This window comes from Schistocerca cancellata, chromosome 7 (assembly GCF_023864275.1).
Source record: "Schistocerca cancellata isolate TAMUIC-IGC-003103 chromosome 7, iqSchCanc2.1, whole genome shotgun sequence".
In the NCBI taxonomy this organism is placed as follows: Eukaryota; Metazoa; Arthropoda; class Insecta; order Orthoptera; family Acrididae; genus Schistocerca; species Schistocerca cancellata.
Window position 1 is genome coordinate 598,487,229 of NC_064632.1, and position 15,512 is coordinate 598,502,740.

The 15,512-nt window shown below is 47.9% G+C and overlaps 1 protein-coding gene across 1 annotated transcript in view; it reads right to left on the reverse strand.

Moving 5' to 3' along the window:
• The window catches only part of LOC126092933 (trichohyalin-like), a 199,083-nt gene that overhangs the window by 111,148 nt on the left and 72,423 nt on the right, over positions 1–15,512 (reverse strand). The window contains exon 5 of the mRNA XM_049908663.1: positions 12,141–14,483. Within this exon, the coding sequence (XP_049764620.1) occupies positions 12,141–14,483 (2,343 nt within the window). The remainder of the gene's footprint in view (positions 1–12,140; positions 14,484–15,512) is intronic.

A 15,512-nucleotide genomic window follows, 5' to 3' on the forward strand; every position in this document is an offset into this window, starting at 1 on the left:
CACCTTCGGTAGTCTATATATTTGATGGTGGTTACTTGACACCATTCCTTGTTGATTTGCCCATCTAATAACACTATCTACACACTACATCTAAATCTATACTCTGTGAGCAACTGTGAAGTTCATGGCAGAGGGTGCATCCCATTGTACCAGTTATTAGAATTTTTACTTGTTCCATTCACATACAGAGTGCAAGAAGAAAAATTTTTTGCATGTCTCCATGCATGTTTTAATCAATTTAACCTTCTCCTTGCAATCCCTGTGGGAGCAATACATCAAGGGGTTGTAGAACATTCTGAGTGTCATTTGAATCCAGTTCCTTATACTTCATAAGTAAGCTTTCTTAGGATAATTTGTCCATCTTCAAGAGTCTGCTACTTCAGTTTTGTCAGCATTTCTGTCACACTCCCACAGATCAAACAAACCTGTGACTATTTGAGCCACTAGTCTCTGTACATGTTCAGTATCACCTGTTGGTCCTAATTGATGTGGGTCCCATACACATCAGTAATATTCTTGCATGGGTTACAAGAGTGATTTGCCAGCAACCTCCTTTGTAGACTGATTGCACTTCCCTAGTATACTACCAATAAACTGAAATCCGCTAGCAGCATTACTCACAACAGAAATTCTGACTATTGATGAGACAGTCATAGGACGTTAAGTTTTTCATTTTGCGAAGTGCTCAGTATTTCATTTCTCAACATTTAAAACAAGATGCAATTTTTTGCAGCAGCTCTAAATCTTGACATGATCAAACTGAAGATTGTTACTTATGTCACACTGTACTTCATTACAATGAGGTGACAATTCATGGGATAGTGATATGCACATACATAAATGGCGGTAGTATTGCTTATGCAGGGTATAAAAGGCCAGTGCATTGGCTGAGCGGAGCTGAGCTGTCGTTTTTGCTCAAGTGGTTCATGTGAAATGGTATAAGGCATGATTGTGAGCATGACAGTAAGAGACTTCAAACACTGATTGCAGTTGGAGCTAGACATGAGTCATTCCACTTTGGAAATCATTTAGGGCTTCAATATTAAGATAGTGTCAAGAGCATGCTGAAATACCAGGTTTCAGGCTTTACCTTGCACCATGGACAACATGGCAAACTGCCTTCATTTAATGAGAGAGCAGCACAGAGTTGTCATTGCTGACACAGGCAACACTGTGTGAAATAACTGCAGAAATCAATGTGATATGTGTGACAAATGCATCCATTAGGACATTAATAAGCTATGCCAACAGATTACTGATTAGGACATGTTTGCTAACAGCATGGTGTGGCCTGCAGCACCCCTCCTGGGCTAGTGACCATATAAGTTGCACACTAGATAACTGGAAAACTGTGGCCTGGTCAGATGAGCCCAGAATTCAGTTGGTAATAGCATATAGTAGGATTATTATGTGATGCAGACTCCACAAATCCATGGATCCAAGTTGTCAACTAGGAACTGTGAAAGCTGATGGTGGCTCCATAATAGTGGAATGGGTTCTCTGCTCCAACTGAACCAATCATTGGTTGGAGATTATTTTGTTTGGCTACGTGGAGACCATCTGCAGTCATTTATGGACTCCATATTCCAATACAATAATAGAATTTTTATGGATGACAGTGTGCCATGTTAAACATTTTGGTTAATTTGAATGAAGGATTTTTCCACCCACATTGTCAGACATGAACCCCATTGAACATTTATGGGGGATAGAGAGGTCATTTCATGCCTAAAATCTTGCACTGGCAACACTTACAGAATTATGGATGGCTATAGAAGAAACATGGCTCAGTATTTCTGCAGGGGTTTCTAATGACTTGTTGAATCATGCTATGTTGAGTTGCTGCACTATGCCAGACAAAGTAAGTCTGACGCAACAGTAGGAGTAATCCCATGACATTTGTCATCTGTTACAGCTAAATGCATCACCCGCAAAAAATGAGAGATCACTGCTAGTAACGTCTACAAGGTCATTAATATAAAAACATAGAGCCCCAACTAACTTCCCTGTGCCACACCCAAAGTTACCTCAACATCTGTTCATGACACAAGCCATGTCCTCCCTTCAAAAGAAGTTAATCCAGTCAAATCTTTTGCACGATATTCCCTAATGATTGTACTTTTGGTAACAAACAGATATGGTATTGATTCAAATGCTTCTTGGAAATTGAAAAATACTGCTTTTAGTTCACTGTCTCCATACAAAGCTTTCAGCATGTCATGTGAAATGTGCAAGTTAAGGTTCAGGTGAGTGTGTGAGTGTTATCAGAATGTGTGATTGGCATGGAGATCATTCTGCTAGGGGTACCTCATTATATTTGAGCTGAGAACATGTTTTAACATTCTACAACTACTCAATGTCATGAATATTGGACATAAGTTTTGTGGACCAGTTCTACTACCTTCTTCTAGACAGGTGTGACATAGACTTCTGGGCACTGTTTTTTCTTCCTGGTGTCTATGATTGATGATAGTAAAGAGGGGCTAATTCAACTCCAAATTCAGTATAGTATCATAAATGGATTCCACTGGCCCTGGAGCTTCATTCAGTTTTAATAATGTAAGCTCTTACTCAACACCATTGACACCAGTACTTATTTCCCTCATGTTTTTATTGGTAAGTGGACAATGATTCTTTCCAGATCAAATTTTCCTTTTCATTGTATTCTTGACACTCGAATTAAATTTAACTTTTCCAAAAATAACTCACTGCACCAGTGACCCAAATCACTGGCTTGAGTTACATATAACCCAGAGGCTCAGTTCAGAAGAAAAAGCTTTGATTCATGTGGAAGACATCAGAGGACTCAATTATTTGCCAAACAAATTTTTTTGAATTGTGAATTTTGCAGCCAAGTGTGATATATCCTGGAAGAAGATCCATCATATCTACTGTCATCTCAACACACAGCTATTCATTGCCAACTTTTGCAGTTCAGCGGACAGTCGTTTTGCTGGTTTGTGTCCTCAGAATGGGACTGGCTGCTCATGTCACACACCAACTTACCTAATAACCAGTGTTCAGCTTCCTGTGTCAGAATGACAACTGTAAACTTTAAGGATGAATGTCTGTGAGTTCCTGGTGCTCAGAGTGGGCTGTTTGAATGTGTGTCAAAATTACAGTTGCGAAAACTCTCTCTACTGCATGAGCTCAGGTGCCATGACCACCCAAATCTCCCTGTTGTGCACTAGGCTCTCCTCTCTGTATAGTAATTATTGCCTTTGCTTTTCTGTGATAACTGGATAACTGGCAGTTCTTTCCTCTATATTCATATGATGCTCTTCTGTGCTGAATTCTTACAGAGCATGTTTTGCAAGTTCATACCACCAAAAGTTTGTACACCATTAAGATTTGTAGTGTGGCATATTAGACTGCTCAAGGGTAATTTTTAATTCCAGAATGGTGTTGTGTGTTGCTGAACTACAGATTACTTGTACTGACAGTATGTTCAGTTAGATAGCTGCCATCCCCTCTTACTCAGCATGGTCACACTGACATTGTACATGAAGTGACTTGCAATTCCTCTTTATGTCCAGAAGACCTTAGTAAGGACATGATAGATGAGCACTCTACTCCCAAACATATCTCGTGTACCACTTGTGACTCTAATCCTTCAGTCACTTGTTAAGGAATGTTCCCAGTATTACCACAGACAGAACAACTTAACTGCATTCCTAGTCTTGGCTCTGGCATCTTCTCTCTTTTCCAAAGTGGAAATTTGCCACCTGACATATTAATTAACCTGGTCCATTGTTATGCCATACTGCCTCCCAGTCCCTTTCCGCATCAATCATCTGCCTGTGGAAGAACCAAATGCGAGGCTAGCCATACGCAGCAACACAACTGATAACATTACAGCTACTTTAGAGGAATTTACCAAGCTTTAGAGTCATCTCACCCTATCAGAGGCAGGGCCATCCATAAAATCAAAATGTATACCAACTCTACTGTAACTTCTGTATGATATTTTACCTGAACTGGCACTCCATGATGACCACCTCAAATCGCAGTGAAGAGCACAATTGACTACCCACGGGCAGAATGTGCTGCCAAGAAAGAGATGCTCGGCTACTACCTGGCTTCATGACCCACAGCATATAGGTTTCCAGCATTCTGACCTCACCACTGCCATTGTCTCCAATATCAGATTATCTGATTGAAGTTCATGGGAGTTGCCTTATATCATACCTTTGTCCCACAAGCCTCAATCATCACTAGCTCCTGTCCCATGCACACAGAGATATCCACTCCTGCCCTGTTCCTTGTATTTCATTCTCTTCACTTAAACTTTCTCTCCAACTCTGTCCTTCCATTTTCTGCCCCCCACCGCACTTTGTCCCAACACACTCATCCACACTAAGCTGTGTACCACATGCAACTTCCCCACTCTGCCAATGGCTGGGCCACATATGGGCTGTTCCATTTTGATTTGGAAAACTGGAAACTTTCTTTTTTTCTGTGAGTTCAGTTTAGTGTAACCTAACATGGATATTGAGTTAATCTTCTACAAACTCACAGCTGTCATAAGTACACTTAGTTTCTTTGAGTCACAGTTACTATAATAAAAAAAACACATTCTAAGACTTCTCTGAACCTGTTTGAAGTGAAATTCTCAAACACAATTCAAAATGAAAGTAATATTGTACAGTCTCGGTATTTTTGTGCTAGTTAAAGAACTTACATAAATTTAATTTTCAATACAGTTAATCTTTCTCTGAAAACAAGATTTAACTTGGAATAAAAAGTACTCTGTGCCATTCAGCATTGATATAAGAACAGTATTATTGAACATTTTGTGGTACCTTCAATGGAGAGTTACAGGAAACATAAAAAAATTGAAATAGATGCAAAACCTGCTGGTTGCACTATGCCATATTACAGAACACCCATGAACCATGATGCCATTGTTGATAGACTGCTAATCGTTTCACAGTGTGAAGATGCTGACAACTGGGATGCTATGACCATGAATAAGAGTTTTTGTTCCCATGAACCAAGGCTGGGCAGGAAGAGTAGGAAAGAAAGGGAGTAAAAGACCATGGACAAACTGACCTACACTGAGGCTAAGAGAAAATTTGAACACCTGCTTCCTGTACATATGACATTGTCTTAAGCCACCAGTACAACAGTTCTGGCACCATCAGCTCTGACAATCCAGGTCACCTCTGAGCCGGAAGACTACACCCGCCCCTTCGATGGTGGGAGAATTTCCTTCCCTGTTGATCCTGCACCACCTACTTTGGGAGCATCACCCCCCCCCCCCCCCCACCCCCAACCATCAGGGACATCTGTCCCCAATTAGCCAGAGAAGTGTAAGTCTTCTTAAGTCTTTTTCAGTTTCTCTCGCTAGGAAGGGGTCCTGTGGGTCACTCACTTCCCAGCTTTCTTCTAGTGGGAAAGATGACACCCGCCAGTGGCTGAAGAGCCCAAGAGCAGCTGGTTGTACGGCTTCAGTCCCAGAGACTGAGCCAGTGAAGTCCTCCCAGCCAGAGAAACACAAGGAGCAGCGAGAGAAATCCAAAACGAAGCCTCCTAATGCCAAGGAAATTGCAGTGGCACCCACACCATCGCTACCTACAAGCTCTGTGACTGTTGATGGATGGAAAATTTTGGCGTCTGCTGAGGACCTAGATCTCACACTATGGATATAGACTGTGCAGGCCATAAATCGGTGGCAGCAGGTGACTGAGGCGTAAACTGCCTCATTAAATGTTGCTTCCCAGTCTCATGTCCTCCTTCAGTGGAATTGCGGCAGTTTTTTCCACCAGATGGCTGAGCTATGGCGACCATTAAGCTTTACACCTACTATCTGCATTGCCCTCCAGGAAAACCTGGTTCCCAGCAATGTGGACCCCTGCACTAAGTGGCTATAAGGGATATTAAAAGAACCATAGCAACTGTAATACTGTCAAGTGTAGTTTGCGTCTATGTCCTAAACTCAGTCTGTAGTGACACTGTGCCCCTTCACACCCCTCTTGAAGCTATGGCTGTCAGAATAAGGGCGACACCGGAAATAACTATCTGCAATACATACCTTCTTCCAGAGGGTGCAGTACCCTTGAATGAATGCATTAGCTGCACTGATTGATAAACTCCCTAAACCTTTCATACTTTTGGGAGCTTCTAATGCCAATAACCACTTGTCAGGTGGTACCAAGATTACTGGCCGAGGCAGAGATGTCGAAACTTTAGTCACAATTCGACCTCTGCCTCTTAAATACTGGGGCGACCACACATTTCAGTGTGCCTCATGTTAGTTACTCGGCCATTGATTTATCAATTTGGAACCCAGGACTTCTCCCATCTATCCACTGGAGAGCACATGACGACCTATGTGGTAGTGACCACTTCCCCATCTTCCTGTCATTGCCCCAGTGTCAGGCACATGGACGCCTGCCCGAATTGGCTTTGATCAAAGAGAAGTGGGGAGCTTTCGCCTCTACTGTCACCGCTGAATCTCCCCCACATGGTAACATTGATGTGATGGTTGAGCAGATGACTAGCACAATTGTTTCTTTGGCAGAAAACGCGATCCCTCGCTCTTCAGGGTGCCCAAAGTGTAAGGAAGTCCATTGGTGGTCGCCAGAAATCATTGAAGCAATTGAAGAGAGTTGGCGAGCTCTACAGCGGCATAAGCGGCACCCTTTCCTGGGGCACCACACAGCCTTTAAACGTCCCCCCAGAGGGTCCCCAACTCTTTTGTGGATACGTGCATAGAGAGCACGGGACCCCGAGCTAATGTGTCCTTCCTTCCTTTCTGGGCTGCATACCTTCCTTCCCCGCATCCTTGCCTATCCCCCGTCTTCGCCCCCCCCCCCTACCCCTCACCGCTGGCTCTTCCTTCCCTTTCTCCCCCTCTGGGAGTATGGTTTGTGCCTACGTCCGGAGACGGACGCTCGTAAATGTAACGCATTCTTCGCCTTCTCTGCTTGTATGTCTTCATCCTTCCTTGGTCCTCTTTTCCTTACCTCTTCCCTTTACCCTTTTCTCCGCTGCAGCGTTTGAGAACTCTCCTCTTTCCTTTCCCTTTCTCTGTTTTTCCCTTTCTCTTTCTTCCTCCCTGTGCGTGTCTGAAGGCCAACCCACGCATTTTCGTGCGTAGCCGGTGACAGGATAACGCGTAATTCCCCACCTTGGGTAGACAGGTAGGACACGTATGTACCCCCCGGTAACGGCCAGGCCCAGGGAGGGGTGGTTACCCGAGCTGATACCTTCCGAAAGTGCCGATTGCTCCCTCCATCCGTTTGTCGGGAGGTGTGACCTGAGGTGTGAACAATCACCTAAGGCGGGAGTGCCCTCAGAGAGGGCCCCCACAAGGGAGGAGCGCACCATCGGAGACGCCGGTAATCATGCGGGATTCTTCCGCAATGGTTTCCTCACCTTCCACTATGTCTGCTCACAAGCGTAAGTTCACTGAGTCTTAGCCACAGACAGTTCTTCCATCGTTGCCACAGTTCCTTGTTGTTTCTCGGTCGGATGGTCACGACTTCTCCATGGTCAACCCTTTCATTATTCAGAAAGATGTCGACACAATTGCAGGTCCTGTAAAGACTTGTTCCAGATTACGGAATGGCACCTTATTGTTAGAAACAGTCAGTGCCCTCCAGGCACAAAAATTGATGCGTACTTCACTTCTCCACACCTCCACTGTCTGGGTGGAACTGCACCGTACTTTAAATTCCTCGCATGGAGTCGTTTAACATGCTCCCTCGATGGATTGTCTGACAACGAAATTCAGCACTACCTGTCTGATCTGGGCGTAACGGCTGTTCATAGAGTTATGAAAAGGGTTGACATGAACATCATTCCAACCCGCACTGTCTTCTTGACATTTGACAAAGTTCAACTCCCATCCAAAATCAAAGCAGGCTATGAGATAATTTCCGTTCGCCCTTACGTCCCAAACCCTACGCGTTGCTATCGGACTCAGCGGTTCAATCACACCAGCCAGTCCTGTTCCAATCCAGCCAAATGTGTTAAGTGTGACAAGGATGCCCATGAGGGTGCTTGTCCACGTCCATCCCCTCGCTGTATCAACTGTATGGGTGACCACGCTGCTTCCTCTCGAGATTGCCCCGTTTTTGAGGACGAGAAGCTCATCCAGGAAATAAGAGTGAAGGAAAAGGTGTCTACCTTTGCTGCTCGAAAATTATTCGCCAGTCGACAGCCCACTGTGCCTCAGACAGGAAAATAAAGCACTGTCCTTGCTTCTCCTTGGCCAACAAAGGAGGCGGCCACACAGACTTGCGACCTCACCTTTAGTGCCATGGTCGTCAGATCGGCCAGCGCAAAGATCGCCCATTCAACCTCAACACTTTCGCTTGCCCACTCTATAGCTCACCCTTCATCGGGTTCTGCTAAATCTCGAGCCCAAAAGTCAGACACCAAGACTTCAAAAAAAGAGCCTACTCATGAAGATTTTTTACGTACCCCCACTTCACAACCATCGGTTCCTCCTTCATCTAAACATCACATTTCCAAGAAGGCTAATAAGAAAACCAGTTCATCTCCTCCTCCTCCAAGGTGTCTCATCTGCAGCACCACCTGGCGGAAATCGCCCTCGGCCGTCTTCTGTGTCGCCGAGGCGTAGAGCTGGCGGCCGATCAAACGGCCGATCGTTGGTGCCAGGAGCTGCTCCTGAACAACCTATGGATCAGGATCTTCTGCCTTCGGCTGAATGCCATTCCATGCTGTCGGTAGCAAGCTCTGAGCAGTCGTTGAGTTGACTGCAACCTTCGTCACATTCCTCCATTTTCTGTTCACCCTATATCCATTATCCACTGGAATATCCGTGGCATTCGAGCCAATCGGGATGAATTGTCGATCCTCTTACGATCCTACTCGCTGGTCATCTTCTGTCTTCAGGAAACAAAGCTGCGTCCCCATGACCGCTTTGTTCTCCCCCATTTTCAGTCCGATTTGATCTCCCCTCTGTTGAAGGCACTCCAGCCCATGGAGGATTTATTATTCTTCTCCATGATACTCTCCATTATCACCCAATCCCCTTAAACACTTCCTTCCAAGCTGTCGCCGTCCGTCTTTCCCTTTCTGGATACACGTTCTCTCTTTGTACTGTATACATTCCATCGTCCACACCAATGGCACGAGCTGATCTCCTTCATTTTCTTGGTCAGCTTCCACTCCCCTAGTTGCTGGTTGGTGACTTCAATGCCCACCACCCGCTTTGGGGATCTCCACATCCTCGTGCACATGGCTCACTATTGCTAGACGTCTTCCACCAAGTGGATCTAGTTTGCCTCAACACTGGGGTCCCTACATTTTTGTCTGCCTCCACGACAAATTTCTCTCATTTGGACCTTCCGGTCGGTACTGTTCCGCTAGCTCAGCGCCTCGAATGGTTCGCCCTTGGTGATACACACTCGAGTGACCACTTTCCATGTGTCCTTAGACTGCAGCCTCAACTGCCCTATATGCGCCCGCGACGCTGGAAGTTTGCCCAAGCCGATTGGACACTTTTTTCGTCTCTAGCGTTATTCGATGACCGTCACTTTCCTAGCGTTGACGATGAGGTCACACATATTACCGACGTTATTCTTACAGCTGCGGAACGTTCAATACCCCGCACCTCCGAATTGCACCAGCCCCCCCAGTTCCTTCGTGGAACGAGGCATGTCGTGACCCAATACGTGAGCGGCGACTTGCTCTTCGCGTTTTTCGCCACCATCTTACTTTGGCCAACTGTATCCGCTATAAGCAGTTACGTGCGCGATGTCGTTGCGTCATCCGCGATAGCAAGAAGGCAAGCTGGGACTTCTTTAATAGCTCATTTAACACCTTTACTTCCTCCTCGGAAATTTGGAGTCGGATTCGACTGTTATCTGGCGCGCCTAGTTTCTCCCCGGTCTCTGGGCTCACTGTTGCGCATGATACGTTAGTGGACCCCGTCGCAATTTCTAACTCCTTGGGTAAACACTTTGCTGAGATTTCGAGCTCTTCAAATTACCCGCCAGCGTTTCTCTCGAAGAAACGTGCAGCGGAAGTGCAACCTCTTGCTTTCTTCACTCAAAAGCGCGAAAGCTATACTTCCGTTTCCTCCATGCGGGAACTCCAACATGCACTCTATTCTTCTCGCTCCTCCGCCCCAGGACCGGATGGTATCCACATCCAAATGTTGCTACATTTATCAACCCATAGTCTGCGTTACCTCCTTCGCATTTATAATCAAATTTGGACCGACAGTACTTTTCTATGACGATGGCGGGAAGCTATAGAATTCCTGTTACGAAACCTGGAAAGGACAAACATATTCCCTCTAGCTATCGCCCCATTTCTCTCACAAGTGGTGTATGTAAGGTTTTGGAGCGTATGGTGAATTGCCGTATAGCTTGGTGGCTAGAGTCCCGCAGTCTTTTAACACCTGCCCAATGCGGTTTCCGAAAGCATCGTTCTGCAGTTGACCATATTTTTTCTCTGTCCACTGATATCATGAACAATTTTCTCCGGAAACGCCAAACACTAGCAATATTTTTTGATCTGGAGAGAGCATATGGTACCTGTTGGAGGACAGGCATCATCCGCACACTGTTCTCTTGGGGCTTTCGAGGTCGGCTGCCCCTTTTTCTTCGCGAATTTATGGCAAAGCGCACATTTAGAGTGCAGGTGAACACTGCTCTCTCCCGTACTTTCTCCCAAGAAAACGGGGTACCCCAGGGCTCCGTGCTAAGTGTTGCTATTCCCATAAATCCAATTATGGATTGTCTCCTTCCTGATGTCTCGGGCTCCCTGTTTCTGGACGATTTTGCGATCTACTACAGCTCTCAACGGACCAGCCTTCTTGAACGACGTCAAGGATATCTCGATCGCCTCTACTCTTGGAGCACCGAAACAGGCTTTCGCTTTTCTTCCAGTAAGACCATTTGTGTTAATTTTTGGCGTCGTACGGAGTTTCTTCCACCTTCCTTACATCTAGGACCTGTCAACCTTCCATTTTCCGACGTCGCTAAATTCTTGGGTCTTATGTTTGACAGAAAACTGTGCTGGTCCTCCCACGTTTCCTATCTTTCGGCTCGCTGTCTGCGATTGCTCAACACCCTCCGTGTCCTGTATGGTACCTCCCAGGGAGCGGACCGAATGGTCCTTCCCTGCCGCTCTCGCGCCTTAGTGTGCTCGAAATTGGACTATGGAAGCATAGTTTACGCCTCTGCTCTGCCGTCTATTCTTCGTCGTCTCGACTCTATCCACCACCGTGGATTACGTTTAGTGTATGGAGCTTTTTACACCAGCCCTGTGGAGAGCCTTTGTGCTGAGACTGCTGAACCTCCGCTGTCCAATCAGCGAGCAGTCCTTCTGAGTCGTTATGCTAACCATCTGTCTTCCATGGCTGCTAATCCAGCCCATGACATTTTTTTCGACGCCTCCTTTGATGTAGGGTATGCAGGCCGCACCTCCTCCCTACTACCACCGGGAGTCCGCTTCCGTCAACTGCTCCATTCTCTTTCCTTCCCTTTACCTAAAACCTTCTTGACAACTTGGGGTACAGCACCGCCTTGGCTCCGTCCCCGGATATGCCTGCTCTGTGATCTTTGTCAATTTCCCAAGGATGGCACCCCTTCACTTGTTTATCGTCGGGCATTTGCTGCTCTGTGCACAAATGAAGGAAGCCACATTTATTTACACTGACGGCTCGAAAACATCGTTAGGTGTAGGGAGTGCCTATATTGTTGGCGACACCCCAAATCAATTTCGGCTTCCCGACCAGTGTTCGGTTTATACTGCGGAGCTTTACGCTGTTCTCCAGGCTGTCCAATACATCCGCCGCCATCAGCGGACACAGTATGTTATCTGCTCAGATTCTCTCAGCTCTCTCCTCAGTCTCCAATCTCTTTACCGTGTGCACCCTCTGGTCCACCAGATTCAGTACTGTCTGCACTTGATCCACATGGGGGGCGTCTCGGTGGCGTTCCTCTGGCTCCCGGGACACGTTGGTATCTGTGGAAATGAGGCGGCTGATATTGCGGCCAAGGCTGCAGTCTCTCTACTTCAGCTAGCTATTCAATCGATTCCCTTCGTCGATCTGCGGAGCGTTTTATGTCGTCGTGTCGTTCTTTATAGCACGCACATTGGTCGACACTTCGCCATAATAAATTGCGGGACGTGAAAACTCTTCCCTGTGCTTGGACCTCTTCCCTGTGCTTGGACCTCTTCCCTGTGCTTGGACCTCTTCCCTGTGCTTGGACCTCTTCCCTGTGCTTGGACCTCTTCCCTGTGCTTGGACCTCTTCCCTGTGCTTGGACCTCTTCCCTGTGCTTGGACCTCTTCCCTGTGCTTGGACCTCTTCCCTGTGCTTGGACCTCTTCCCTGTGCTTGGACCTCTTCCCTGTGCTTGGACCTCTTCCCTGTGCTTGGACCTCTTCCCTGTGCTTGGACCTCTTCCCTGTGCTTGGACCTCTTCCCTGTGCTTGGACCTCTTCCCTGTGCTTGGACCTCTTCCCTGTGCTTGGACCTCTTCCCTGTGCTTGGACCTCTTCCCTGTGCTTGGACCTCTTCCCTGTGCTTGGACCTCTTCCCTGTGCTTGGACCTCTTCCCTGTGCTTGGACCTCTTCCCTGTGCTTGGACCTCTTCCCTGTGCTTGGACCTCTTCCCTGTGCTTGGACCTCTTCCCTGTGCTTGGACCTCTTCCCTGTGCTTGGACCTCTTCCCTGTGCTTGGACCTCTTCCCTGTGCTTGGACCTCTTCCCTGTGCTTGGACCTCTTCCCTGTGCTTGGACCTCTTCCCTGTGCTTGGACCTCTTCCCTGTGCTTGGACCTCTTCCCTGTGCTTGGACCTCTTCCCTGTGCTTGGACCTCTTCCCTGTGCTTGGACCTCTTCCCTGTGCTTGGACCTCTTCCCTGTGCTTGGACCTCTTCCCTGTGCTTGGACCTCTTCCCTGTGCTTGGACCTCTTCCCTGTGCTTGGACCTCTTCCCTGTGCTTGGACCTCTTCCCTGTGCTTGGACCTCTTCCCTGTGCTTGGACCTCTTCCCTGTGCTTGGACCTCTTCCCTGTGCTTGGACCTCTTCCCTGTGCTTGGACCTCTTCCCTGTGCTTGGACCTCTTCCCTGTGCTTGGACCTCTTCCCTGTGCTTGGACCTCTTCCCTGTGCTTGGACCTCTTCCCTGTGCTTGGACCTCTTCCCTGTGCTTGGACCTCTTCCCTGTGCTTGGACCTCTTCCCTGTGCTTGGACCTCTTCCCTGTGCTTGGACCTCTTCCCTGTGCTTGGACCTCTTCCCTGTGCTTGGACCTCTTCCCTGTGCTTGGACCTCTTCCCTGTGCTTGGACCTCTTCCCTGTGCTTGGACCTCTTCCCTGTGCTTGGACCTCTTCCCTGTGCTTGGACCTCTTCCCTGTGCTTGGACCTCTTCCCTGTGCTTGGACCTCTTCCCTGTGCTTGGACCTCTTCCCTGTGCTTGGACCTCTTCCCTGTGCTTGGACCTCTTCCCTGTGCTTGGACCTCTTCCCTGTGCTTGGACCTCTTCCCTGTGCTTGGACCTCTTCCCTGTGCTTGGACCTCTTCCCTGTGCTTGGACCTCTTCCCTGTGCTTGGACCTCTTCCCTGTGCTTGGACCTCTTCCCTGTGCTTGGACCTCTTCCCTGTGCTTGGACCTCTTCCCTGTGCTTGGACCTCTTCCCTGTGCTTGGACCTCTTCCCTGTGCTTGGACCTCTTCCCTGTGCTTGGACCTCTTCCCTGTGCTTGGACCTCTTCCCTGTGCTTGGACCTCTTCCCTGTGCTTGGACCTCTTCCCTGTGCTTGGACCTCTTCCCTGTGCTTGGACCTCTTCCCTGTGCTTGGACCTCTTCCCTGTGCTTGGACCTCTTCCCTGTGCTTGGACCTCTTCCCTGTGCTTGGACCTCTTCCCTGTGCTTGGACCTCTTCCCTGTGCTTGGACCTCTTCCCTGTGCTTGGACCTCTTCCCTGTGCTTGGACCTCTTCCCTGTGCTTGGACCTCTTCCCTGTGCTTGGACCTCTTCCCTGTGCTTGGACCTCTTCCCTGTGCTTGGACCTCTTCCCTGTGCTTGGACCTCTTCCCTGTGCTTGGACCTCTTCCCTGTGCTTGGACCTCTTCCCTGTGCTTGGACCTCTTCCCTGTGCTTGGACCTCTTCCCTGTGCTTGGACCTCTTCCCTGTGCTTGGACCTCTTCCCTGTGCTTGGACCTCTTCCCTGTGCTTGGACCTCTTCCCTGTGCTTGGACCTCTTCCCTGTGCTTGGACCTCTTCCCTGTGCTTGGACCTCTTCCCTGTGCTTGGACCTCTTCCCTGTGCTTGGACCTCTTCCCTGTGCTTGGACCTCTTCCCTGTGCTTGGACCTCTTCCCTGTGCTTGGACCTCTTCCCTGTGCTTGGACCTCTTCCCTGTGCTTGGACCTCTTCCCTGTGCTTGGACCTCTTCCCTGTGCTTGGACCTCTTCCCTGTGCTTGGACCTCTTCCCTGTGCTTGGACCTCTTCCCTGTGCTTGGACCTCTTCCCTGTGCTTGGACCTCTTCCTCCCGAATGCGTCGTCAGGAGGAGGTAATTTTAACTAGACTCCGGATAGGGCACTGTCTTTTTAGCCATCGACATCTTTTAAGCGGCGATCCTCCCCCACTCTGTCCCCACTGCTCTCAGCTGTGGACGGTAAGACACCTTTTAATTGAGTGCCCCTATTTTACTCTGTTACGTGCCCGTCTACAGCTGTCACCTGATATATCGTCCATTTTAGCAGATGACACGCGCTCGGCCGATCGCGTTCTCGAGTTTATTAGTGCCAGTGAAATGACGTCAGTCATTTGAAGTTTTTTTTTGGGGACTACCAACCCCTTTCTGTAGTGGATTTTTAAGCCTTCCTTTTGCTTTTAGTTTTTCCAATTTTTTTGAGTTTTGTTCCCATTGCTGCTGGTTTCCATTTTCGGTTTTTACTGTTTGCTAAGTCACTGACCGGGTGCTAATGACCATAGCAGTTTTGCGCCCTAAAACCAAAACAAAACAAAAAAAAGCCTTTAAATGTCTCACTTTGCTGGGCACTTTGCTTCAGAGAACTACCCCCCAGCCTTTTGCACAATCATACAGCAGCTGGAAGGGAACGCCCTCTTTCACTACATGCCGCAGTGTATCCTATAACACCCAATTTACGGAGTGGGAGCTCCTCGGTGCCCTTGCATATTGCCCCTACACAGCTCCTGGGTCTGATTGGATCCACAGCCAGATGATAAAACATCTCTCATCTGACTACAAGCGACATCTTCCCGTCGTCTTCAACCAGATTTGGTGTGATAGCATCTTTCTGTCGCAATGGCCGGACAGCACTATCATTCTGGTGCTCAAACCCGGTAAAAACCTGCTTGATGTGGATAGTTATTGGCCCATTAGCCTCACCAACGTTCTTTGTAAGCTGCTGGAACATATGGTATGTCGGCAGTTGGGTTGGGTTCTGGAGTCACGTGGCCATTACCAGTCTAGCAGCAGCTGTCGGGCCCTCAGACTCACCTTCTCTGTATGCAGACGACTTTTGCATTTCATACTGCTGCTCCAGTACT